General features: G+C 40.7%; 1 protein-coding gene across 2 annotated transcripts in view; it reads right to left on the reverse strand.

The window, feature by feature from the left end:
* The window catches only part of COL4A2 (collagen type IV alpha 2 chain), a 201,294-nt gene that overhangs the window by 124,411 nt on the left and 50,912 nt on the right, over window positions 1-25,971 (reverse strand). For both annotated transcript variants that reach the window (XM_066380564.1, XM_066380563.1), the window contains exon 4: window positions 25,693-25,773. In XM_066380564.1, coding sequence (XP_066236661.1) covers window positions 25,693-25,773 — 81 coding nt within the window. The remainder of the gene's footprint in view (window positions 1-25,692; window positions 25,774-25,971) is intronic.

Consider the following 25,971-nt stretch of genomic DNA (forward strand, 5'->3'; position numbering starts at 1 on the left):
ACATTCTTGCAAGATGTGCTTCACACCTCTGTTTGTTCTCACAAGTCCTATTATATATATATATATATATTATTATTAATTTTAATTTATTATGTTAACATAGATTCAAGTGTCCCACTGAATATAATACCCTCACCCCCGTGTCCCTATTTACACCCTTTTTCCCCTTCCCCTTAACTCTCCATTTTTTTTTTTTTTGAGTAAACCACTCTCTTCCAAATTGGGCTTTGATTGCTCACAAATGATTTTTACCTTATTTTTCTACTACCTAGACTTTGAGTATTATTTCACCAAGTTTAGCTCAACTCCATGAGTCTCTCCATAGTCAAAGCTAAAGAAAAAAGAAAAAAAGTTGAGGGAGGGAAATTATTTTTTGACGATTTGGCTCTTGGGGTTTTCTGAAAAACGTTTTCTCATAGCCAAATAGTTTTAGTGGCACTTCCATTCCCACTCCTCTTGGTTGCACCGTCAGAGTGTTTGGGGCCTCAAATTAGGGGTGAGCACACCCAGGAAGAGCTGGAGGGACCTTCCACAGTCCTGGGATGATGGTCAACTCTAGGCGATTTTTGCACTCACTGAAATGTGCCCTTGATCAGTGCACTTCCGGGGTGCGTAAACAGCTGGATGGGATGGAGAACAAATAAGCAAGAACCGCCAGGCAGGTGCAAAATCCTGCTAGTTCAGGGATGTTTGGGAGGCAAGAGCTTCTGCTGGAGAAGGGCCCGTAACAAATGTCACAAATGCTCTATCTGAATGAAAGCAGTGTGACACCAGCAAGGATGCAGATGACGTTCATTGCACGGACGACGGGAACATCCTGCACACAAAATGTGACGTGATAATCTACTTTGGGGAACATAATGAGAACTGCCGTGGGTGCCCGGGTGGCACAAGCATGTGGTGGGCCCCCGGAGCTCTTGCACGGGGGTGGGGGGGGGGGAGAAAGACCCTGCCCCAGTCTCGGCTGGTAGCAGAGGGTCATGAGTGATGAACACAGCAATGCTGCATTTAATACAGAAAATGAAAGTTTCCCTGCACAAGAGAAGCCACACCGGTCATTCTAAAGGTCAGGGATCACTGATTGAAGACAGTCTCATTCAATATCACAGTAAGGAAAACCACTTTTCAGGGTGTGTTTTCTAGGTGTACCATAAATATCTGCTAATAATCTGGCGCCAGGTGGGTGTAGGGAGAGCACCTGGATGCAGCACACTCAGAAAGGCCTCTGGGGGGGTCCCTGGGCCAGCAGCACCGGCATCACCTGGCAGCTAGCAGAAATGCAGATTCTCAGGCCCCATCCAGGTCCCACTTAATTAGCTTCTGCATTTTAACAAGATTCCCCAGGGTACTTGTACAAACATTAAACTCTGAGAGGCACTGGTTTGGGCAGTTTGCGAGGTGGAACAAATCGGGAATGCAAAAATAAAAATGATTTTTAAAAACAATGTAAAATTTCCAGGATTAATTTAAATATTTGGTAAAACTATCAAAAACTACCATAAAAATAGTGATATTGTTAGTACAGAAAACACACACATAATTTTTTTCTTTTGGCAAGTGACTACTTGTGTTGTATAATGAATTGGAATCCATGTACCAAACGTATGAATCAAGTCAGCTTGACTGACATGTCCTTAAGGAGGGTGGAGAGTGACAGAGTATCAAGCAGTGATAGGAGTCATGGCCCTCCCAGCAGGCATTGCAATGAGAGAGGGCTCTAACCCTCTGACGCCTGCATTCCAGAGGCTCTCGTTTGCCACCACCAGGTATTTATTCATCTCTACTTTACCTAGTTCTACAGCAGAGAGAAGGTGGCAGACAGGAAGCTTAGCAACACATCTCTTCCTGTCATGAACAAGCAGGAGCTGCTCTGGAGGCTGAACTCCCTTATATTCTACAGAATTCCTAGGCCAGTAAAATATTTTTTTCTTCAACAAAAACAACAACAACAAAACTGTTTAACTGAAACGAACAATGTGAAACTAGTGGTACTTGCTCAGGGTAATGATACATAAATGATCACAATTAGGATATAAGCTGACAAAGTTTTTTTTTGTTTGTTTGTTGTTTTTTTTGTGTTCTTTTTTACAGAGATAGAGAGAGTCAGAGAGAGGGATAGATAAGGACAGACAGACAGGAATGGAGAGAGATGAGAAGCATCAATCATCAGTTTTTCGTTGCGACACCTTAGTTGTTCATTGATTGCTTTCTCATATGTGCCTTGACTGTGGGCCTTCAGCAGACCGAGTAACCCCTTGCTCAAGCCAGCAACTTTGGGTCCAAGCTGGTGAGCTTTGCTCAAACCACATGAGCCCGCGCTTAAGCTGGTGACCTCGGAGTCTTGAACCTGGGTCCTCTGCATCCCAGTCCGACACTCTACCCACTGCGCCACTGCCTGGTCAGGCTCTGACAAAGTCTTAATTTACGCAGGACATTTTGAGGATAAAGCTAAGCATTTTCAGAGCAGAAGAGCCAAAAATTTAATTAATAAAAGTTATAAAAGCCATTTACATATATAGGTATAATATAATCATGTTTTTCCTCTGTTAAAATTTTAGAAAAGATCTTGGGCCCCGGCCAGGTGGCTCAGCAGATCAGACTAGAGCATTGTCCCAACGTGCCGAGGTTGCTGGTTCAATCCCTGGTCAGGGCTCGTGCAAGAGCCAACCAACGATGACATGAATAAGTGGAACAATAAGAATCAATGTTTCTCTCTGTCTCTGTCTCTCTCCCTTTCTCTCTCTCTAAAAATCAATTTACAAAACTTTAAAATAGATCTCCCAATCCACAGTGTTCTTCTCACTTAGCACTTTCAAATGTAACTTTAATTGCAGCAATGCTCATCCATAAATACAACAGCCCTCTAAAGTGTCCACTTGACTGATACTTTATGTGATTATGAAGATGTCAGTGCGGAAATTCCAGAGAAAGGTAAAACACCCACGATAATATCCATTATTAATTGAGCACTTACAGTGTGCTAGACACTGAAGTAACCATTTAAAAATGTTATGTTACCACATGGGACCTGTTTCAGGCAGGTATTACTTTCCCACTATTAAAAGGAAGACATAGAGGGTAAAGGGGTATATGTGAGTCACCCACAGTCTAGAGACACAGTGGCAGAGCTGGACTTGGACTGCAAAGTCAAGGCTTTTATCTGCTGTTCTCATGCCCGAACACCAAGACCACGTTGCATCCCTAGAGTCCAGTTCTGCAACACATCTACCTGTTCCCTTATATCGTAAATGTCTTCCATGTGCCCCATGAGTAGGTAAGTACTAAAGTAAAAAGGCTCCAGAAAGAAGAGTGCTTAAAACCAGAGGTTATACAAATTAACTTTAGGACTGAATGCCCCCTACAGAGGCTAAGTGGCAAAGCCGCACAATGTCACCCCTTGCTATATGGAGAACACTTGAAAACTTCCAGCCCATTCAGGGTGTTCTTTAAGTTCAGGAATGCTTCTGCAGAGGGCAGAAACACCACTAGTTTAATGAAACTCCGGTGGTACCATCAGGATAAGGTTTCAAGGATGGGGTGGGTGCGTACAGAGCTGAGTGGGAGGAGACGAATGAGGGCTGAGGGGAAAAGGGGAAAATGAGAAGATCCAAGCTGATGTGCCCGTTCTTGGAACAGAATGGCCCCCAGAGAGGAGAGAGTAGGACGAGTACGAGTAGATGGGAGAGAGGATAATTTTTAATTTATAAGACTGTGCTTTGTAAATTTTTGTTTCTTCTCTGGCTTAGTGGTCTTGCTTAAGGAAAAGAAAGAGTTAGTGCAGAAATGACAATTTGTGAAAGAATAAATTGATTAGGAAGAATTGAGTTTCAAATGTGCAATATAATAACCAGGTTTTTGAAGGGTCCCTTTCAAGAGAAGTCAAGAGTGTGGGCACTAGGCCTGGGTTCAGATTTTGGTGCTTCAACTCTCCAATGACTTTGAACAACTCACTTTATTGTTCTTGATTTAATTTCTTCGACATAAAACAGGGACCACATCGGAGAACTCTTATAAGGGTTGAGAGTTCATAAATGAAGGCCTTACCCAGTACCACACTCATGGTAAGCCATCAGTAAGTCCTGGGTATCATTTACAACTGATAGTCAACCAACTGGGCACCATTTGTGTTTTTCCTCCTATAAATTCATATCAAGGGCTAAAATTGAACAGAATACAATTACCATCATCTTATTAATAAGAGTTCGGTTCAACTGAAAGCTCTTGAGATGGATCATTTGCAGTTATTTCAGGGTTCTCAGGCTATACTGCAGACACACAAAAACTGAGCATGGCTGTAGAGTACTGTGGTATGTCCTTGGAGAATTCTAGAATTAAAGAAGGGTAAAAATAAAACTGATGCTCACTTTGGCACATGCCTCATTAACCAACCACTGAAAAAAGAGGGTAAGGAAAACACACAGATAAGAAGTCAATTTAATAGATGTTGGAAGATGGAGATATGAAGATGTGATAATTCCCAAAGTTTGACAGCATTAGAAAGATATAATTTCAGGGGTGCTTTGGACTCTGCGTCCTCAAGCTCTGCCAGCAGGCTATTTCTATCACATGTGCACAGCGAAATATCTGTGAACAGCGGGTAGACCTGAAGGCCACGCAACTCAGCACAGGAGGTAGCCTCTGTGGGGAAAGACGCCGCACAGAGCACCAGAGAGGGTGTTTAAATCCTAACTGTCACTGAATTCCTTATACAGTGCTTTGAGTGGAACAGCTGTTTCAAATTTGTTATTAATTTATCTCAATGGGAGGACTGTCCTGAGATATTGAGATTTTTTACTTTTTAAAGCAGAGAAAGTCAAGAATTACACTACAAAACCCCCTTTACTAAGGATACTCTATGAAGGCAAAAAAAAAAAAAAAATGTACTAGTTCTCACTAAAAGTCCACTTAAAAATCAACCCTATGAAGGTGAAGAAGGCTAACACTTTTAGAACATTTTTCCACCGACAAGATATTTTTTGTGACACAATCGGTATTGGTTAGGTGTCAGGTGTCAGGGAAGTCCTGAAGTTTGAGATTCTAAATCAACACAGGTCTTCTGCAGCCCAAGTGTGCTGTGAAAATGGAACAGATACCCCAAATGAGAAAGCGCGTTGGTAGGAAAAACTTACAATAAAATCATTATAATTCTTTATTAATTGCAAAAACAGGTAGTGGACGTCCCAACTTTCAGAAATTCTGTGTGTGTACAAAAATAAGCAGTTTAGTCACTAAACCATATGGCTATTAAAAAATGAGATAGATTGTTCCATAGTGGCTAACATACACCAGAATCCATACCAAATTTTGGAAATAAAATCATGTGAAGCAGAACAATGACCTTCCATAACAGGCATTGTGCACGCTCCAGACAATGGGAAATTTAGACACACAAACAAAAGACAAACAACAAAACCTGCCAAAACAGCATAGGAAACACCTGCTATTTTTTTTAAAATGGAAAAAGATACTAATGATTATTTCATATGAAGGTTTTAAAATAATATATGCTACACTGTAGTGTCCATAAAACAAGATTTAAAGCATTGTAGGAAAATATCAGTGCCATATCTATAGTTTAAGTGGAAAATTTCAGGTTATGACTAGTGACAATAGGAGAAAGTGATATTTATAGACAATAATAATAATAATAATAATAAGCTTACTTGTCTTCCAGAAATGACATGTTAAAAAAGAATCATAATTATATACAAACTATAAAGTGTCTCTAAGGTTGAAACAATAGCATAACACCGATTCTTTGCAGAGAAGCAAAACTATACAGGATGACACTTTTTCTTTCCACGTTCCTGACCTGTCAAAAGGAGATATATGAGATTCTGAAATAGCTCACAAATCACATGAAGGAAAAAATGGGTCAATCTGGTTTGGTCTTCAGAGACAGAAACATTGTTTTTACTTTTTCTTTTTTTAAACAGAAAAGTCTGTTAAAAAGTTTTGGAAAAGTTTCTGTGCTTGACCCCACCTTACTGCAGGGCCTGGGCCTATCCTTTTGAAAGATCTACTTCAATGGTGGTCCACAGGCCCCAGGATGTCCGGCTCAGGGAAATCAATGACATTGTTGACAATAACTTCTTGAAATATCCAATTGTACATGTCTTTTTAATGCTTAAAGTTTCTGTGAAAAATAGTAAGAACACTTGGGAACTCTCAGGGTGAGATACAGCATTCTTATTTAAAAAAAAAAAACAACGTAAAATGAGGGAATTCCCCTTGTTAACCAGGGTGCAATGTGATCCTGGTCATGCCGGCAGGCTCCTGCCCCCTTTCCCAGCCAGGAGCCAACTCCTTGTCAGTTTATTCTGGGAGTTCCTGTTGACGCCAAGCCAAGAGCATATAGAGAGCAATGGGGCAATCAGTGGTGGACACGGGAATGGTAGTCAGCTCCTGGAATGGCTGCTGTCAGGCCATAGGCAGAAGAGTTTAATTCTAGAGTTATATATTTTATAAGTTAATGCCATCGTCCAAAATATTTCCCCCCAAGTGAGGAATATTAATGCCAAAAGGAGAAGAACATCTAGAACACTTGATGCTTTTTGAAAATAAATATTTTCAATACTTGTTCAAAGTGCTTAGGAACACCTGGACTAGGTTTGATTTAAAAACTTGATAAACGTAAAAAGGCAATAGAGTGTATTCTAGAAAAGTTTTGGACATTAAAAATACACACTGGCGTTGTTTCAGCCAATACTGTGGAGAAGGCAGACACTGTACACGCCTCCTCCTATGACCACGCCCAAACTGTAACTAAATTATAGAATAAGCAACCTGGATAACCATGTGAACACTAGCTGAACATAAGTTCTGTAACTAAGGTTATAAAAGACCCACATAGAGACTAGTAGCAGATAGAGACCCCCAAAAAGCTGGCCCTGCACTCATGTGAAAATGCAAAATGATATCTGAGCTGCAGCGGTCCCTCTGAGGAGCAAGTGTTCTCAGCTTCATGCTCAGCTCCCCCAGCCTGGAACGCCATTGCCAGGAACAGGAGCCCACATAACAACCAGACATGAAAATCAGCAAGGATTCTGTCTGTCTGGGTGAGACAAAGAACTGCTGGAAACCCAGGCATCCTCCTAAGAGGTCCAGACACAAACTGTTGCTTGCAGGAACTCACACTGAACTCTGGTAGAGGCACAATAGCTTGGGGGTTGCCCAAGAAAAACAAGAAGAAACTGAATTATGTGGCTCCAGGCAAGAGCTAGAGGAACAGCCACCATTGTCTCTGTGTTGAGCTTTCCCAGCATGACCAAAGGTGATTCTGCACCTATCCTTCTCCATTAATTCCAAAAAAGGAATCTACCACAACATAATAGAGGCCATATATGACAAACCTACAGCTAACATCAGACTTAATGGGGTAAAGATAAAAGTGTTTTCCGGAAGATCAGGAAAAATGCAAGGTTGTCTACTTCACCACTTTTATTCAACATAGTACTGAAAGTCCTAACCACATAAATCAGACAAGAAAAAGGAATAAAAGGTATCTAAACTGGAAAGAAAGAAGTAAAACTGTCATTATTTGCAGATGACATAGTACTATATATCTATAGAGACAACCCTAAAGATTCCACCAAAAACCTACTAGAACTAATAAATGAATTCAGTAAAGTAACAGAATACAAAATAAATATTCAGAATCAGTTGCATACACCAGTAATAAACAATCAGAGAGAGAAAGTAAGAAAACAACCCATTTACAATTACATAAAAAAATACCTAGGAGTAAATTTAACAGAGGAGGTAAAAGATCTATACTTGGAAAGTTATAAGACACTGAAGAAAGAAATGGAAGAAGATACAAATAAATAGAAGCATAGGTTTAATCTTTGCAACTTCCCTAGCCTCCATTTTGAACCTCCATATCTCTCTTTCTTTCCTCAGGGCCAGGGAACCTTGCTGGGCGGGGTGTGCGCTCTGTACTCAATAAAGCCATTTATTATTTCACAAAAAAAAAAAAAAAAAAAAAAAAAAAAAAAAAAAAAAAAAAAATAGAAGCATATACCATGCTCATGGATCGAAATAATTAATATAATTAAAATGCCTATATTACCTAAAGCAATCTATACATTCAATGCAATCCCTATCAAAATACTAATGACATTTTTTCACAGAACTAAAAGAAATAATTCTAAAATTTATGAAACCACAAAAGACCCCAAGTAGCTACAACAATCTTGAGAAAGAAGAACAGAGTTGGAGATATTATACTATCTGATATATTTTTTTCGTATTTTTCTGAAGCTGGAAATGGGGAGAGACAGCCAGACAGATTCCCGCATGCGCCCGACCGGGATCCACCTGGCACACCCACCAGGGGCGACGCTCTGCCCACCAGGGGGCGATGCTCTGCCCCTCCGGGGCGTCGCTCTGCCGCGACCAGAGCCACTCTAGCGCCTGGGGCAGAGGCCAAGGAGCCATCCCCAGCGCCCGGGCCATCTTTGCTCCAATGGAGCCTTGGCTGCAGGAGGGGAAGAGAGAGACAGAGAGGAGGGGGGGGGGGATGGAGAAGCAAATGGGCGCTTCTCCTATGTGCCCTGGCCGGGAATCGAACCCGGGTCCCCCACACGCCAGGCCGATGCTCTACCGCTGAGCCAACCGGCCAGGGCCACTATCTGATATTAAACTATACTACAAAGCCGTAGTAATCAAAACAACATGGTACTGCCATAAAAGCAAACACAAAGATTAATGGAACAGAAGAAAGCTCATGCCTATATGGTCAATTAACATATGAAAAAGAAGGCAAGACTATACAATGAAGTAAAGATAGTCTATTCAATATATGGTGTTGAGAAAATTAGACAAATACATGCAAGAAAATAGAACCAGCCCATCTTGTTACACCATATAAAAATAAAATCAAAATGGATTAAAGACTTAAATGTTAGACCAGAAACCATATATTTACTAGAAGAAAACATAGGCAGTCAACTTTCTGACATTGCTCTTACTAACTTTTTTTTTCTGATATATCTCCTTGGTCAAGGGAAACAAAAGAAAAGTAAACAAATAAAACTATCAAACTAAAAAGTTTTTGCACAGCAAAAGGAAACCATCAACAAAACAAAAGACAACCTACTGAATGGGAGAAAATACTCACCAATGATACACCAATAAGGGGTTAATATTCAAAATTCATAACGAACTCATAAAACTCAATCCCCAAAAAGCAAATAATCCAATTAAAAATGGACAAAAGACCTCATAAAACATTTCTCCAAAGAGGACAAACAGATGGCCAACAGACATATGAAAAGCAGACACATCATCACTAATCATCAGAGAAATGCAAATTAAAACCACATGAGATATCACCTCACACCTGTCAGAATGGCTATCATCAATAAATCAACAAACAAGTGTTGGCAAAGATGTGAGGAAAAGAGAACCTCATGCACTGTTGGTGGGATTGCAAATTGGTGCAGCTACTGTGGAAAACAGTGTGGAGATTCCTCAAAATATTAAAAATAGAGTTGCCATACAATCCAGCAATTCCACCTCTGGGTATTTATCAAAAGAAAACAAGAACACAAATTTGAAAAAATATATGCACCCCTATACTAACTGCAGTGTTATTTACAATAGCCAAGATATGGAAGCAACTCAATAGACAAGTGGGTAAAAAAAGTGGTAGTACATGTATAAAATGGAATATTACTTGGCCAATAAAAAGAATGAGCCTGACCAGGTGGTGGCACAGTGGATGGAGTGTCAGACTGGGATGTGGAGGACCCAGGTTTGAGACCCCGAGGTTGCCAGCTTGAGCATGAGCTCTGGTTTGAGGGGGGGAAAAAAAAAGCTCACCAGCTTGGACCCAAGGTCGCTGGCTCAAGCAAGGGGTTACTCTGTCTGCTGAAGGCCCGTGGTCAAGGCACATATGAGAAAGCAATCAATGAACAACTACGGTGTCTCAACGAAGAACTAATGATTGATGCTTCTCATCTCTCTCCGTTCCTGTCTGTCTGTCCCTATCTCTGACTCTCTCTCTGTCTCTGTAAAAAAAAAAAAAGAATGAAATCTTACCATTTGTGACAACATGGATGAAATTAGAGGGTATTATGCCAAGTGAAATAAGTCAGACAGAGAAAGACGAATACGTACTATAAATTTCGTTTATCTGTGGAATCTAAAGAACACAATAAACAAAACAAATATATTCATAACAGAGAACAGGCTTAGTTTTGCTAGATGGGACAGTGGTGGAGGGTGTTGGGTGAAAAAGGTGAAGGGATTAGGAAATTATAAAATAGCCACAGGGGTGTAAAGTATGGCATTGGGAAGATAGTACGTAACATTGTAATAACTGTGTGGTGCCCGTGGTACCAGAATTATCAGGGGATCACTTCATATGTTATATAATTATCTAACTACCATGCTGTACACCTGAAACTAATACAAAATAGTAAATGTCAACTATAATTGAAAAAAAATACACACTGGGCTTTAATTTAAATTCTAAGATAAGATTAAAAGCTAAAAATAAATAAAACCCCATGTTAAAAAACATGATAAAGAGATTTCTATGAGAGTCAATTGCTATTTTTCTGGAAACACACATTCATAAAAGATAAAAATACTTAATAAATATAAAAAATACAAAATTAAAATACATAACTATACATACATACATAGTATCTACATTTCAAAATCTCAAGCTTATTTATTGTACTGTATATATCTTAATTCTAAGAGGATGATCTTATTTTAGGAACTTTCTCTGGCTACTTCAGTGAGTGCTAGGAAAAATGATGCAGGCGACAGTGTGGAATCTCTCATCCTCCATAAATGCCAGTTTCAACGGACTAATCTATTCATCGTTCTGATCAACATGGGATTTCCATTACTCATCTTTCCTTCCAAGATAACTGACATTTTTGAAGGGTACCCTTTTTGTTAAATTTTATTTCCTTCTACTAAAGAAGTCTTTTTAATCATCTGGAATTAAGGAGTTTCATCCACAAAGTTCTTTTTGTTTACTTCCTTAGTCTGATTATTCTACTTGAGGGTATGCAGATGGCCACATATCCCTTTTCATCAATGCTACCCTCAAAATAAAGCCCTAAAAATACCAGGGCAATTAACATTTAGAAACCTCTTTTTTGGTTAGTAGCCATCTTCATGGAAAGTCTCTGTTTGAATTAGCTCAGTCTTAGACAAGTAAAACAGAGAGATAAAATGTCAAGGCCTCATCTCCAAATCACAAAGTTTAGCTGCACCTTTCAGTAATTTCACAGGAATCAAAGCAAAATCAAGGATCAAGTTTCAAAAATTAATTACACAAATGGAAGATCAACATTCAAGAAGCAACAACAAAGAGCATGCAACAAAAGACTTAACTGAAAAAAAGGATTTTTGATAGAAATACACTGACTGTGAGCCAATGCAGTAACATGTTAGGTACAAAAGAGTGACATCATTTTTTTTTCTTTCTTTTTTTTTTTCTTTTTCTGAAGCTGGAAACGAGGAGAGACAGTCAGACAGACTCCCGCATGCGCCTGACCGGGATCCACCCGGCATGACCACCAGGGGTGACGCTCTGCCCACCAGGGGGCAATGCTCTGCCCCTCCGGGGCGTCTCTCTGCCGCGACCAGAGCCACTCTAGCGCCTGGGGCAGAGGCCAAGGAGCCATCCCCAGCGCCCGGGCCATCTTTGCTCCAATGGAGCCTTGGCTGCGAGAGGGGAAGAAAGAGACAGAGAGGAAGGAGGGGGCGGGGGTGGAGAAGCAAATGGGCGCTTCTCCTATGTGCCCTGGCCGGGAATCGAACCCCGGTCCCCCACACGCCAGGCCGACGCTCTACCACTGAGCCAACCGGCCAGGGCCAAGAGTGACATCATTTTAAGACAGTGTTTTAGAAGTGTAGCATCCAGACTGAGGGAGAAAATAGTTTCATTGTACTCCTCACTGGTCAGGCAGCTGCTATAAAGCAGAGTTCAAACCTGACGGCCAGACCAGAGAAGGGAAGTGAGAAACTCAGAGAAAGATGATCAGAAAGAAGGAGGCAACCGTTTCCATAGGAGCATTTGGCCAGGGAGTCAGGGGTGCAGGGAAAGCAACAATCTACTCTTGAATAGAAAAGTTTAGGAGATCCCGTTCTTTCCTAAATTCTGCTGAAGTCGGTACATTTAGAGGGAATGAGGTTTTGACTGGGGGCTGGTAAAGTAATGGAAAGAAAGGAGGAGCTTCGTGGTTGGAGTGAAATGCTGGAGGCTAGGAGTGTACGTCTAGGTGCTTGAGGGTTGCTGTTGGGAGGGTGGGATTCCCGACAAGGAAGCAGGTTCAGTGTGTCAAAGCTAAACTAGTCCTATGCTGCAACTTTCTCAAGAGCTTTAGTGAGAGTAGCCATAGGACGTGCCCTGGTGGGGTGCCCCTTCTGTACGCTCCAATAGGCATTCTGGTCCGACAAAACATTTGTCGGTAGTGCCATCTAAAGGTATTCATACAGTCAGATAGTCACTAAATGCATTTTTTTTTTAGCCTTCTTGGTTTTCAAATTGGACATCCTAATGCAATCATTTAGTTCAACTTCCTTTTCCTTGCCTCTAGTTGGCTGAGGCTTTTAAAACTGACTAAGTATAATGCAATTATGGCACTCATATAACTTTATTCTGGAACTTGGGGAGGTTAATTCTGTTTTCAGGGTGCTCTTCAGTTCATCTCCTACATAACACTTGAGAAGAAACAGGCTAATATCATTCCCCAGGTTATCTCTTGCTTTTAAAAATATACCCTTTAAAGTAAAAATAGGCCCATAAAAAACACCAGGTAAAGGGGAAATCACTTCTAAGAAAGATATAAAGCTGATAAGAAACAGAAAGAAATACTCTAGAGCAGGGGTCCCCAAACTTTTTACACAGGGGGCCAGTTCACTGTCCCTCAGACCAATGGTTGGAGGGCCGGACTATAAAAAAAAACTATGAAGAAATCCCTATGCACACTGCACATATCTTATTTTAAAGTAAAAAAACAAAATGGGAACAAATACAATATTTAAAATAAAGAACAAGTAAATTTAAATCAACAAACTGACCAGTATTTCAATGGGAACTATGGGCCTGCTTTTGGCTAATGAGATGGTCAATGTCCAGTTCCATATTTGTCACTGCTAGCCGTAACAAGTGATGCAAGTGTGCATCAGTTAGTCTAGATCTGGTTGGAGATTTCAGATGTTTCATTCTGGAAAAAGTCTGTTCACAGACATAAGTGCTGCCAAAGATGGTTGCCATTTTGAGTGCTTGGTTCCTGAGATTAGGATATGTCTCAGAGGGGAGAGACGCATAGAAATTAGGCAAGCTGTGCTCCTCTCACTGACCACCAATGAAAGAGGTGCCCTTTCTGGAAGTGCGGCGGGGGCCGGAAAAATGGCCTCAGGGGGCCACATGCGGCCCATGGGCCGTAGTTTGGGGACCCCTGCTCTAGGGGCTCAAATATGCTTACTTCCATTTCTTGTCAATGGCATGTTTATCACTCTTCTAAGTAAAGGGGTGCAGTGAATCTTATTATCTTGAAATTTTAAGTAGGAGTCAACGTCATATGAAAACTTCAGAGAAATTCTGTTTTTGAAGAAGAGTTGAACATTTTCAGTTCAACTTTTAGGAGTTAGATTATTTTCTTTTGCAACAATACACTGTGATTTACATTAATTGAAGTTTTTAAAAAATAAATTTTATTCTAGACATATATAAATCTATGCTGACACCCCCCCCCCCCATTAAATTACCAGGAGTCTGTCTAACTTCCTTCCCTAGAGTCCTCAGATGTATTCTTCCATTCTTCCTGGGTATAATGTTGGGGAGAAAATTTGCCAATGTACTAGATGAATAATTCTACCATCCTATGAAGAGGAATGCAAATATTTGTAAAATATCGGGTGTTAAATAAAGTCACCCCAAGGCCTTCACATGAGGAAGCCTGCCTTCCTGTTTCAGAGTTGTGCTTAAATGATCTGGGTTCCTAATTCAATGCTCTTTTAGGTTGTGATGGTATTGGTTGGGGCTGTGGGCATATACAGACACATCTTGTTAAAGATTTGTGAGTCTTGCCCTCAGTGCAACAATGTAGCCTGCTTGCTTGCTTATCACATGTGCCACTTCTCCATGCTGGGTTGAAAAAAGTAGGATGTTAAAAAGCAACATAAACAAAAGAGAACTGCTTCCTAGAGAGTTGCCGGAGTCTTTTAATTTTGTTTCAAACCTTTGCAAATTCATTCATCCTTAAAGGCTGTGGCAACATGTCTTTTACACAATCTAAGAAAGGCTAGTTTAGACAGATGTTAAATATGTATGCAACGCATAAAACTGATCTTGACATTAGAATTCTTTTGAAATATATCTACAATCTTCACAAGGCTTTAAAAACACCATTCTCACTATTTAGTGTATTTTCTTAAAAATAATCACTACCATGTAGAGCTAAAACATTCCAGTCCTTTAATTTTTATTGCAGAGAGATTAAGTTCATTCACCCTTCTATTTCTTTATTTAAAACAGACTTTAAGCTTGAAGAACAGTTATAGTGCCTTATAAAGACAACAACTTAATAAAAAACATTGATGCTGACAATACAACCAAAAACTTATTAGGCCAAAGGTATTATTTATCCAGCATGAATTATTTCCGTTTCGTTTTGTCTTTTTAAAAAATTCTGGTTCCAAACCTTTAAAAATTATTTACCCTAAAAGTGTTTTGTATGCAAACACCTCTGCTTCTATGGCAAGATTTTTAATGTCCTCATATTGGCTTAGAAGGAAACAGCTATCACTATAGGGCTTGTATTGGGTTACCGGAGTCTATTCCTGATTCAGTTCTTCTAGAATTTAAACTTCTGGGCTGCACACAGAGAGGAAAGGGTCAGGGGTATTTTGATCTTTCTAATCAGTGGGGACATAGGCCCTTTCGAAGGCCTCTCTGTACCTCCCATAGGAGTCAGACATCTGACAGCTTGAATGATTTGGTTGTCTATACCACAATAGACTAGTTTGGGTGGGATACCAGCGGGCTCAGAACTGCAGGCTGTTCAGGGTCTCAGGTTGTGTGGTTTCTTAATAAAATATTAAAATGCCTAAAGCAGTTAAAAAAAATTAATGTTCACTCTATTGCCAGAGATGTTTGTAGAATCTTTGCCTTTGGCTATTAAGGACACAGGTGGTTCTCTCTGATGAAAGGAAACGAAAACAAGGCAGAAATGAGATGAACCCGACTTCCTTCTACCCAGTATGTGTGCCTATTTAGGTGGCAAATTCAAATGGCCCCTCAGCGAGGAAAATGTGCGTAACTGGGTTTGGTCATTTCTGACATTTTTTCTATGGTTATTATTTTACTATTTCTGGAAGAAAGCAAAAAAATAATTTCAAAGTTTTGCTGGCCCTGGCTGAATAACTCAGTTAGTTAGAGGTTGTCCTGATACACCAAGGTTGCAGGTAAAATCCTCGGTCAGGGCATGTAGAAGAATCAAACAATAAATGCATAAATAAGTGGAAAAACAAATCAAAGTTTCTCTCTCTAATATCAATAAATGAAAGAATTTTAAAAAACTTTGCAAAAACAATCTATTAGTTTTCTCTTTATTATAGAAGCAATCTGATGTAAGAGTATTTAGATGAAAGAGCATATAGCCTCTTGTACAGATAACCCAACTCAAAAAGATGGCAGACATGAATTGTGCAGGGAAGGTCATAAACTTTTCCATCTTAAAGACTCAACCATCTTAGACACTCTCTTTTTCTTAAATTTAATTATTTATTTTTCTTTAGTGAGAAGTGGGAGGTAGAGAGACAGACTCCTGCATGTGACCTGACTGGAATCCACTCAGCAAGCACGCTACTGAGCGATGCTATCCCATCTGGGGTTATTGCTCTGTTGTTCAACAACCAAACTATTTTAGCACCTGAGGCGAGGCCATGGAGCCATCCTCAGCAACCGGGGCCAACTTGCTCCAACCGAGCCATGACTGTGGAAGGGAAAGGGAGAGAGAGAAAGAGGAAGAAGGGAGAGGGATGGAGAAGCAGATGGTCATTTCTCCTGTATGCCCTGACCAAAATCAAACCCGGGACATCCATACGCTAGGCCGACGCTCTATCACTGAGCCAGCCAGCCAGGGTTGACATTCTTTTCCTACTGGGAGAGGGAAGACAAATTCAGAATAAGAAATTCTATTTTCATAGTGGCTTTTAGAAATATAACATGTTTGGTAAGAATTTTGCTCTGGTCTGTTTAGAAATCCTGCAATTGTTTACTAAGAATGAATTGGAAGTGAATGAAACGAAACAAAGGTCTTTGAAGATTGGTGTTCCTTGTCTAACAGAAAGGGGAAAATGCTTTAATGCTATACTTGTCAAAACATTCTATCAAGAGGTAGGGAAAATGAAGGAGTTCTAAAAGCAGTGCTTTAGTTTGGTTTAAAAGAACAGTAGAAACGTTCATTTCTTTTACCTGAGTTTATCAACAGATATTGAAGTCTGTGTGAGGTTTGCAATGAAGACACTGGTAAGTTATTATCATCACTATCCTGGTTGTTTTCCTTGAAGCCATGAAAAGTCATTACCTTCAGAACTGTCAACTTTAAACCAGAACTCAGTTAATAATTTTGTCACCATTCTTAGTGACAGTGGTCTATGTGGACAGCCTGTCTCTCTGAAGTTTTCATTGCTGAGGATGCCACACAAAATCTATGGGAAGCTCATGGGTGCTCCTCCTTCTCTATCTGTTCCAACCAGCCGCCCTGCCTGCCAGGGCCCTTTTTGTGTTTCTGAAAAAGTCATTCTGCCACAAACATCCTTATTTTCCACTCTGATTAAAAAAAAAAATCTGATTACAGTTTACGGTTGGGGGAACAGGGACCTGCCCAGGTTAAAAAAAAAGTGTTAAGTTTTCTCTTTCAACTTCGTTCCGTCTTTTGTCTGAGCTCTGAAAATGTCTCCTCTTTGGTTGGTTTGGGTGTCCATTCAGAAGGGAATGTATGGGTATAGGTGCATCGCCCTCCCGGAAAGAGACAGTGGGCTTCCCCTGGCATCTCTCACTCCAGATCTGTGGTGTTTGAGGCACTGATGCAATTATCTCCCATCAGCAATTGTTGGAATCAAGGGTGCAGTATAATTTTTTTCATTGTGAAGGAACGCAGCATAGGCTGCCAAGCAATTTTTTGGTGTGTGTGAGTGTGCGTGCATGTGGTATACACCAGAAGAGGGAGAAATAAATAAATAAAATATAAAAACATGGAAATTCTTCCTCTGCACTCAGATACTAAGACATCAACGTGCCAATGCTTCACTGTCCATCACTGAACTGCACCTCATGTAAATGGGTGCTCTGCGCATTACACGATCTCTTGAATATCTGCTTCCCTGCCGTGTCATGGGCAATTTCTGTTGCGGTTGATAAATGCTAGGCCCCAGGCACTGTGATTGATTTTCACCAACGACTTTCATGATTCCTGTTATTGAACAATGTGTTTTGCTGGTAGGAAACAAGAGAATCTGGGGTAAAGTCTGTCAAGCTCCAGATAAAGGAAATGATGATTTCAATGATCATGGAAAGCAGGTTTTTTTTTTCCCCCCTAATCACTGATTTTGTCTCTAATGATGTTAAGTTCACTCAGGGAGGCAGTAATAAAATTTCATTCTTTTGTATGGGTGCCAAACTGGCCTGTTTTCCATCAAATCTGGGCAATGTTATAATGGTCCTTTTGAAATTAAATATTTATAATTGCCTCTATCTTCCCCAGCTGTATAATTAACTCATTTCTCCAACAGTTTATTAAAAATTCTCCTTTAAGAAAATGCTTACTTAATTTTGCAGGAAGGCAAGCAAGCAAGAGTGACGTTCCATGCCAACGTGACGGACCGCATTACCAAAGGTCTCCTGCACTCAAGAACCAGACCAGGAGTTTTCAGAAGGGAAGCACCTTAACCAAAGCTCAAGTCAGAAAAGCAAAAAATACAATTTTCCTAAGAGGTTTGCAGCAAGGTGGATGATGAGGTGACAAATCAGTTAAGAATTTTTTCCTGCCTGGCTGATTGGCACATTCTTGGCATTCACTATTTCCAATGTGCTGTATTTGTGGGTCTATATATTTTTGAGATAACATCCTTTTTGTTAAGATATAAGCCCAGCAGGTTACAAATCTTGGTCTTGCTTTCATGAAACCCTGACTTTTTATTGTGTTTTAGTTTTGTCTCAGATGTAATATCCAGAATTTTCTTATGTATGCATTGTAAGCTTTTGTCTCTTTCTTCCACTCTTTATCACCACATTCACTAGAATTGCGATCATCCATATGGTAGCCGCTGGTCACATGGCACTATTTAATTTGATTTTGAATAAAGTAAAAGTAAATACAATTCGAAATTCAGTTTATCTATTTCACTGGCCACATTTCAAATTCTCAAATAGCCATGGAGAAGAGTATAGAGAAAAGACATCCCTGTTTTAGTAGAAAATTCTGTTGGAGAGCACAGCACTAGAATATCAGCAGCTGGAAAAGATCAAGGATATTGACTGCTTCGCCTTCTTCTGTATTCCTGGTGCTTAGATGGGCTTACCTCATGAGAGGTGTGCAATCAACACCTGTTGAATCAGTAACTTTGTTTTTAAATTTTAGTTGCAAAGTACTTAGTTTTTTTTTTAGGGGCCAAGTTTCATGGCATTTTCTTTGATTAGAACTAGACCCCAAATGAATGAGTCACCAAAATATGAACCCCACACTTTCCCCACAGAAAGCTGCGACATGAGTAAGTTAGAAATCATATAACTTTCCTAAAAAAGTTTCCTGACTGGGTTTTCAACTCACTCAGTCAGGTGGTCTCTAAGACTCTTACACAACATTCTCACTGTCCTGACCTTCTCCCTTGAACCTCCCCTTCTCTGAGATTTTCCTTCTTTGCTCTGCTAGAGTCACGCTGGCTTCCCCACTGTCCCGAACACCAGGCACACCCTTATCTCAGGGCCTTTGCTGTTCAGGGCACCTTCCCACTGTTCACTTAGACAAGTGCCTTGCATATAGGTGATAAAAAATACATATCTGAGTGTTGAAGAAATGTGAAATTCCATTGCTAAAAGGAAGCTGGGATCTTCCTACAATGGCAGACATAAAAGAAAATATCACTTCAAAAATGCATCACTACATGTGATGTACAAGTTAGGTGGGCAATGTCTAAATCTGCTGAAATACCATTTCTTCTGTAGAAAATAACCAAGTCACTGAGTTGCGGCATCGGATAAGCCAGAGACACCATTGTTCCCAAGGCACACTAAAAATAACCACATGGTTTTGAAAGTGGTTGAGAGCTATGTGTAGACAAGGGTTATAAAAGCCAGGAAGCCAGGCAGTGTTTCTGCTATTTCTGAATAATTCTTTGCCTTTTCTGGGCTGTGATAGTGCATAAAATATTGGACATAACTTCCGTTAACTATGCTGAGCCTATCATTAAAAAGTGTCCGGCTGGAAAAAAGCAACTGGCTTGAAAGAGGTCTGCCATAGCAGCACTGTTGGGTTTTTGTTTGTTTGTTTTTAGCAAGAGAGAGAGAGACAGACAGACAGACAGAAAGGGTGAGAGATGAGAAGTATCAACTTGTTGTGGCACTTTACTTGTTCATTGATTGCTTTCTCATATGTGCCTTGACTGGAAGGTGCCAGCCGAGCCAGTGACCCCTTGTTCAAGCCAGTGACCTTGGGCTCAAGCCAGCAACCATGCAATCATTTCGATGATCCCATGCCCGAGCCAGCAACCTCACACTCAAGCTGGATGAGCCCATGCTTAAGCTGGCAACCTTGGGGTTTTGAATCTGGGACCTCAGTGTCTCAGGTTGACGCTCTATCCACTATACCACCACTAGAGGGTCAGGCAGCACCGGTGTCTTTATTCAACACTTCTAAGTATCTTCAAATGCCTGAGATAGATGGCCACATTGCTTATGAAAACCTGTGGGAATTACAGACCACATACAGTATGTGCATTCTGGACTGAATATCTCTCCATTGCACCACAATGGTCTACCATTTTTCAGATTTGTATGGAGCCATCAAAGAAAAGAAATTCAGTCTTATTTTGAAATCTTGGTTATACACATTTACGGGGAAGGTGTATGATTAGCAATGCACAATAGAAGGTACTATTATTAGCAAGACTATATTATCTCACCTTAGAGAAAAGACTTTGCCAATCTGGGCCCCTCTAGTTCTTTCCCTGTGGCTAGTGGTCTGCTTCTTTCATCTCTTGATTGCTACCCATCTAGGCTGACAGGGAGTGCCAAAGATGCTGAATTTTCTCTGGTTTCCATTCAACTGCCTCCACCCACCTCCAAGAACTTTCTGCTTACTCTTTCTTTTGCTTCCCCCTTCACTCAGTTTCTCTCTGGTTTCTTTCACTTTAATTTATATTGTTAAATTTAGGAAACCCTGTGAGGTTAAGAATTATTCATTCACACTTTGTATAGAGTCCAGGGATCCACAGTCTGTGGGAAACTCACGCAACAGCTAACGATAACTTGTCTCAAGCACTTAGTCATTGCTTAAGTGAGTGAGTTTATCAATTGCAACCTTCTGGGAGTTGAGTCTCCAGTTTTGTGGTTTGTGTTGTCAAGCCCACAGAAGGTGAACGTGGACTGGGTGACTGCTGAGGGATGGGGAAGATGCCAATTAACTTATTCAACGGCTAAGGATAGAGCTCTGGAAGTCCAAGTTGCGGTTTCTCTTTTTCCCACTGTAGCTGATATGGCCATTGAATCATCTCAATAGTTTCCAACGTTTTGGATTTAAACAAATCTGTCTTTGTATTTACCAATTCTTGGAATATTTTTTTTTAAAGGCTTAGTCTTTTTTTATTTTATTTTATTTTTTTTATTTATTCATTTTTAGAGAGGAGAGAGAGAGACAGAGAGAGAGAGAAGGGGGGAGGAGCTGGAAGCATCAACTCCCATATGTGCCTTGACCAGGCAAGCCCAGGGTTTCGAACCGGCGACCTCAGTATTTCCAGGTCGACGCTTTATCCACTGTGCCACCACAGGTCAGGCTAATTCTTGGAATATTTGACTGCCTAGGAAAACAGATGCCTTATAAAGGTTGATGTCATTAAATGTTGAAATTATCTATCTGATCTTAGTTTAGGGTAAAAAACCACAGTGTTGGGGATCAGGAATCTGCCTAAGTAATTGAAATAATGGATTAAAATTGACCTCAGTTGGAAAAATCTGAGACTGTCATAATCTTTTACATGTGTTCATGTGTAAAGGTAAAGACTTTGTCTAATCAATGCCTTGCCTGCTCTGTTTTCCAAACTATTAATCTTTACATCATTTAGTGGCTTCAACAGAAATTCTATAACAAATCCAACCTGATGCTTTCCATTTAACCAGTTTCCATCTTCACAGTGTATAAAGAGAGAAAGAAGAAAGAGAATGGCAAAAGATAAGAGGGCCAGATAGCTTCTCTGGTATTGACGACTGCATGACATTTAGTGGTAGAGAAAGTCTGAGAAGTCAGTTTGTTGACTTGCTTTGTGCATATTACCCTGTGTACTAGCAGTAAATTAGGACCTATCTACAATTTTTAAAAAGACTTTATTTATTCGTTTTAGACAGGGGAGAGAGAGAGAGAGAGAGAGAGAGAAAGAGAGAATGAGAGAGAAAGAGAGAGAGAGAAGGGAGGAGCAGGAAGCATCAACTCCCATATGTGCTTTGACCAGGCAAGCCCAAGGTTTTGAACCGGCGACCTCAGCATTCCAGGTCGATGCTTTTAACCACTGCGCCACCACAGGTCAAGCCCTATCTACAATTTTTAAATATGCCAATATACTTTATAGAGATTATCTGTAATACAAACCCTCCAACAATAATAGTCTTAAATCACTTTTTTTTTTCTGTGACAGAGACCAGAAAGAAAGAGTCAGAGAGAGGGACAGATAGGGACAGATAGACAGGAAGAAAGAGAGATGAGAAGCATCATTTTTTTGTTGCAGCTCCTTAGTTGTTTATTGATTGCTTTCTCATGTGACTTGATTGGGGGGTTATAGCAGAGTGAGTGATCCCTTGCTCAAGCCAGCAACCCTGGGCTCAAGCCAGTGACCTTGGGCTTCAAAACAGCGATCTTTAGGCTCAAACCAGCAACCATGGGGTCACGTTTATGATCCCACGCTCAAGCCAGTGACCCCGCACTCAAGCTGGTGAGCCTGCACTCAAGTGGGATGAGCCCACGCTTAAGCTGGTGACCTCAGGGTTTCAAACCTGCGTCTTCTGCGTCTCAGTCTGATGCTCTATCCACTGCACCACGGTCTGGTCAGGCGTCTTTTTTTTTTAATTCATTAAACAACTGAAGAGATGGTTAGAGAATTGGTGAGGGATGCATAACTCTTGAGTATAGAGAAATAAACTTCTTTTCATCTCTACCTGTGTCCCGTCCCACCACGCTGTAGAATCCTATAGGTTAATATCTGGCAAAAGGACTACCGACACAGAAGATTACTGTATTGGAAAAATAACTCATCAATAAGTCTGAAAACTTGAGTTTTCTTCTGGACCCCGATCGGAACAGATCATTTACCCCCCACGTCAGTGTCCTCTCATCCTCTGTGTGCACTGGACGACCTCGGCTCGACCATCCAGCTCTGGCCGGGGAGTGAGGAGTGCACAGACAGCTGGGCCGTGGGTCCCGCCTCTTCACACTCCAGCTACTGGCTTACTGGAAATTATCCACGGGGCTGTATGGTTCTGCCTGTGAGAAACAATTCTCTCTGGGACGCTCCGCCGCCCACTTCCTCAGAGGTGGAGAATCAGGCTCGATACATTTTACACAGAGCTTATTCATTCAGTAACATGAGAATTCATTTGGAATTGGAATCCACAGTACATTTGTGATTTTTGCTTAGAGTCCAAAAGTTACCCGGTAATATACAGTTTCTGATGTTGGCTGTCACCAAGGCGAGGAACAGATTAACTCTACCCCATTCCCATATAAGGCTGAGCTAGCCAAGTGCTCGGGCGTGGAGAGCTCTGCAGTCAGGCATTGTCATCGCTGCTACAGTAGCGCCGTGGGGAAAATATATAGCAAGGACCCCAGGGGAAGCTGTGGGAAAGAACAAGCTCTGCACACAGCGCCCTGACCGCAAAATCTGTCCAACTGCTATTTTTATGCATTACATTACTTTAAAAAAATACTATTAAGCCACAAGGAGGACAAAAATAGCTGTGCTTTCTATAGGAATGCATTTAGGTAAATTTGTCACTCAACACATACTCACTACACATATGCCAGGTTTGTAGAACTGAAATAGACACTACATCTTAATAAATGATTTAATGAAGTATATGCAATTGTCCTGACAATAAATATCTTCAGTAATATACTGGGCTTAACCCATAGAAAATGATAAATGGTTCCATTTCTGTCTCCTCAGTAGGCTTTTTTCTTACCTTTTACCAGAAATCATTTCTACCCTCTTATTGATTAATATTCAATGGCACTCCTGAATCAACTGGGCATCCTTGGGTACTGGTTGTTAAAACAACCCAACTAGGATCTGTATGGCCCAACCACCAAGTGGGTGTAGGTCCAGCAGTAATGATAGGGTGAACCGTTACTCATTGTGAAAAGCAAAGTCACCAGAACACTACAGACAGTGGATCCTACAAACCAGGCCCCGAGATGGGGTGTCATTTAGCACTGTCTCTTGAACAGATTACTCAGACAATTGCCAGATCTCAACTTAATTCAATCGGTATTAATAACCTGTCTGAATATAGGAAAGTCAAGCTCACACTGGGCTCTGGATTACTCACGTTAATCAAGTTAACCAGAAGATGCCAAGTTTCTACTTGACTCGGCCAATGGTATAGGGACTGACTCAGGGTATTTTCTTAATTAGGGACGATGGGAAGTAAAAAGGTTTCAATGCCCTTAGACATCTCCCTTTTAACAACCTCTTTGAAGAGACCTTTGGCATAAGAGTATATTGCTGTGGCAGATGGCACTACCTGTTGATAACTAGAAATAATCAGAATAAGCCAGTTTTACTAAAGAATAAAACTGTTGCAAAGGCATCATGGAAATGTTAATATGTCGACTCTTCATTAAATAAATAATCACACAAAGTGAAAAGAGTCGACCCAAGAACCTTCTCCTGTTTGTTTGGGTTCCGCTTGGCTGATGACATGGAGAATGGAGAGTCCCTCTAGAATCAAAGTCCCTCCCGCCCAGGTGAGTCTCACAGATACTGTATTCCACTAATTTATCTCCCCTGTGCCCACAGAAGGCTGAGCCAGTCAAGTGCTCAGGCAGGGGAGAGCTCTGCAGTCAGACATTGTCGTCGCTGCTTCCAAAGCATCGCTGGGAAAATCTGTAGCAAGAGACCCCAGAGGCACTTTAAATCCCATGAAATGGCTTTCTTTTATTTAAAAAATATTTATCCTAGTTACACGGTGATGAAGGATCTTCGACTTGAAATTCCTAACGTATGAAGTCAACACTCCCAACAGAGGGCCCCGTGAGCAGAACACCACAAACAAAAACTGTTTTGAGGATTGCAACTCAGGAGGAACACCGCACGTGGAGATGGAGCTTTGATCTAGTGGCAAGGAGCTTCTCAACTGCGACCTTGGCCACTGACAAGGTGATGAGTCACATATCACTAAATACAACCATCGCAAGTGTAAAGGGGTTTCCGACAATAAGTTCTACTCATTTGATTTTTGCAGGGGACAGGGAGAAGAAGATGTGTGATGTAACATCCAGCCACAGAGCCCAGGCTCCGACAAGATGGGCCTCCCTCATGGAGGGTGGGTATGAGGAATGGCTACTGTAGAAACTGACTTCAGGATTCATGGTGGTGAAACTCATTTGGAACACCTGAGGATCCCCAAAACGTCTGTTTCCAGAGACAGGGCAATGCTGGCAGGAATTCCCAATTGCCTCTCACAATCTGGTACTGGATAAGCTTGGGTCCCAGAGGAAAATGCATGATTCCAAGGCATAAAGACTCAAAAGACTCTGTGCCCTAAAACAAAAGACTGCTGCCCACATGGCCACAAGCAACATGGGCTTAAACATATAAAAAATATCTTTCAAAATCAATAATGTCAAGACTCAAGCCTCAGCTTTAATGGAAATGAAAGGAGAGGCCAATCACTTTGATCAAACATACAAACCCAGTATCAGTTCAAATTCTACCAGGTGCTATGATAATAATTTGGGGTGACCTTTTTTCCTCTTACTTACCTATGAAATGAGCTACTTAAATAACATGCAGAAAGTGAGCAGAATAATTTAAAAAGGTAGAATGATTCTCAGTGGCAAGAGGCTGGTGCCCTCTAATTTGAATTTCTATATTGCAGAATAAATGCAACTATGTGTTCTTTATGTAATACTTTTATAAAACCTATTTATGTATAAGATAATAAGGATAAAACATAGCTGCATTACTAACACACATATACAGACATACATCTGTTCATAACAAAGAACAAGAGAAAAGATGCTTAAGAAAGCATTATTCTCAATTTATTAATCAGGTAGTATAAATTGATCCAATTTTACATTTTATTATTGCTTGTTCCAGTGGAGAAGAACATGTCTGTAATATATTTCTTAGGAAAGTATGCAACTGACTTAATCAGGCAACCTGAGGCCTGTTCGTTTACAATGGGAGTATAAGGAAGATGCTGTTTATTGCAATGCAATGACTTACCCGCCCTCCTTTCTCAGGGTAGCACTGGCAGCCCCCGCTGCAGTCTCTCCCTCCACAGGGCACATCATACTTCTTCACACCCTGCAGAAACGAGACACAAAGCAAAGAGAAAGTGAGGTAAAATATTGTCAACGACAATACGTATCATAATGCTATCTGTTGAGAAGTGCTTCCAGCTCTCACAATTATTCATTCAAAACAATAGACTTTAATTTTTAGAGCAGTTTTAGGTGCAGAGCAAAAGGTACAGCCATTTCCCATACGTCCCCAGCCCTCCCA

This window comes from Saccopteryx leptura, chromosome 4 (assembly GCF_036850995.1).
Source record: "Saccopteryx leptura isolate mSacLep1 chromosome 4, mSacLep1_pri_phased_curated, whole genome shotgun sequence".
In the NCBI taxonomy this organism is placed as follows: domain Eukaryota; kingdom Metazoa; phylum Chordata; class Mammalia; order Chiroptera; family Emballonuridae; genus Saccopteryx; species Saccopteryx leptura.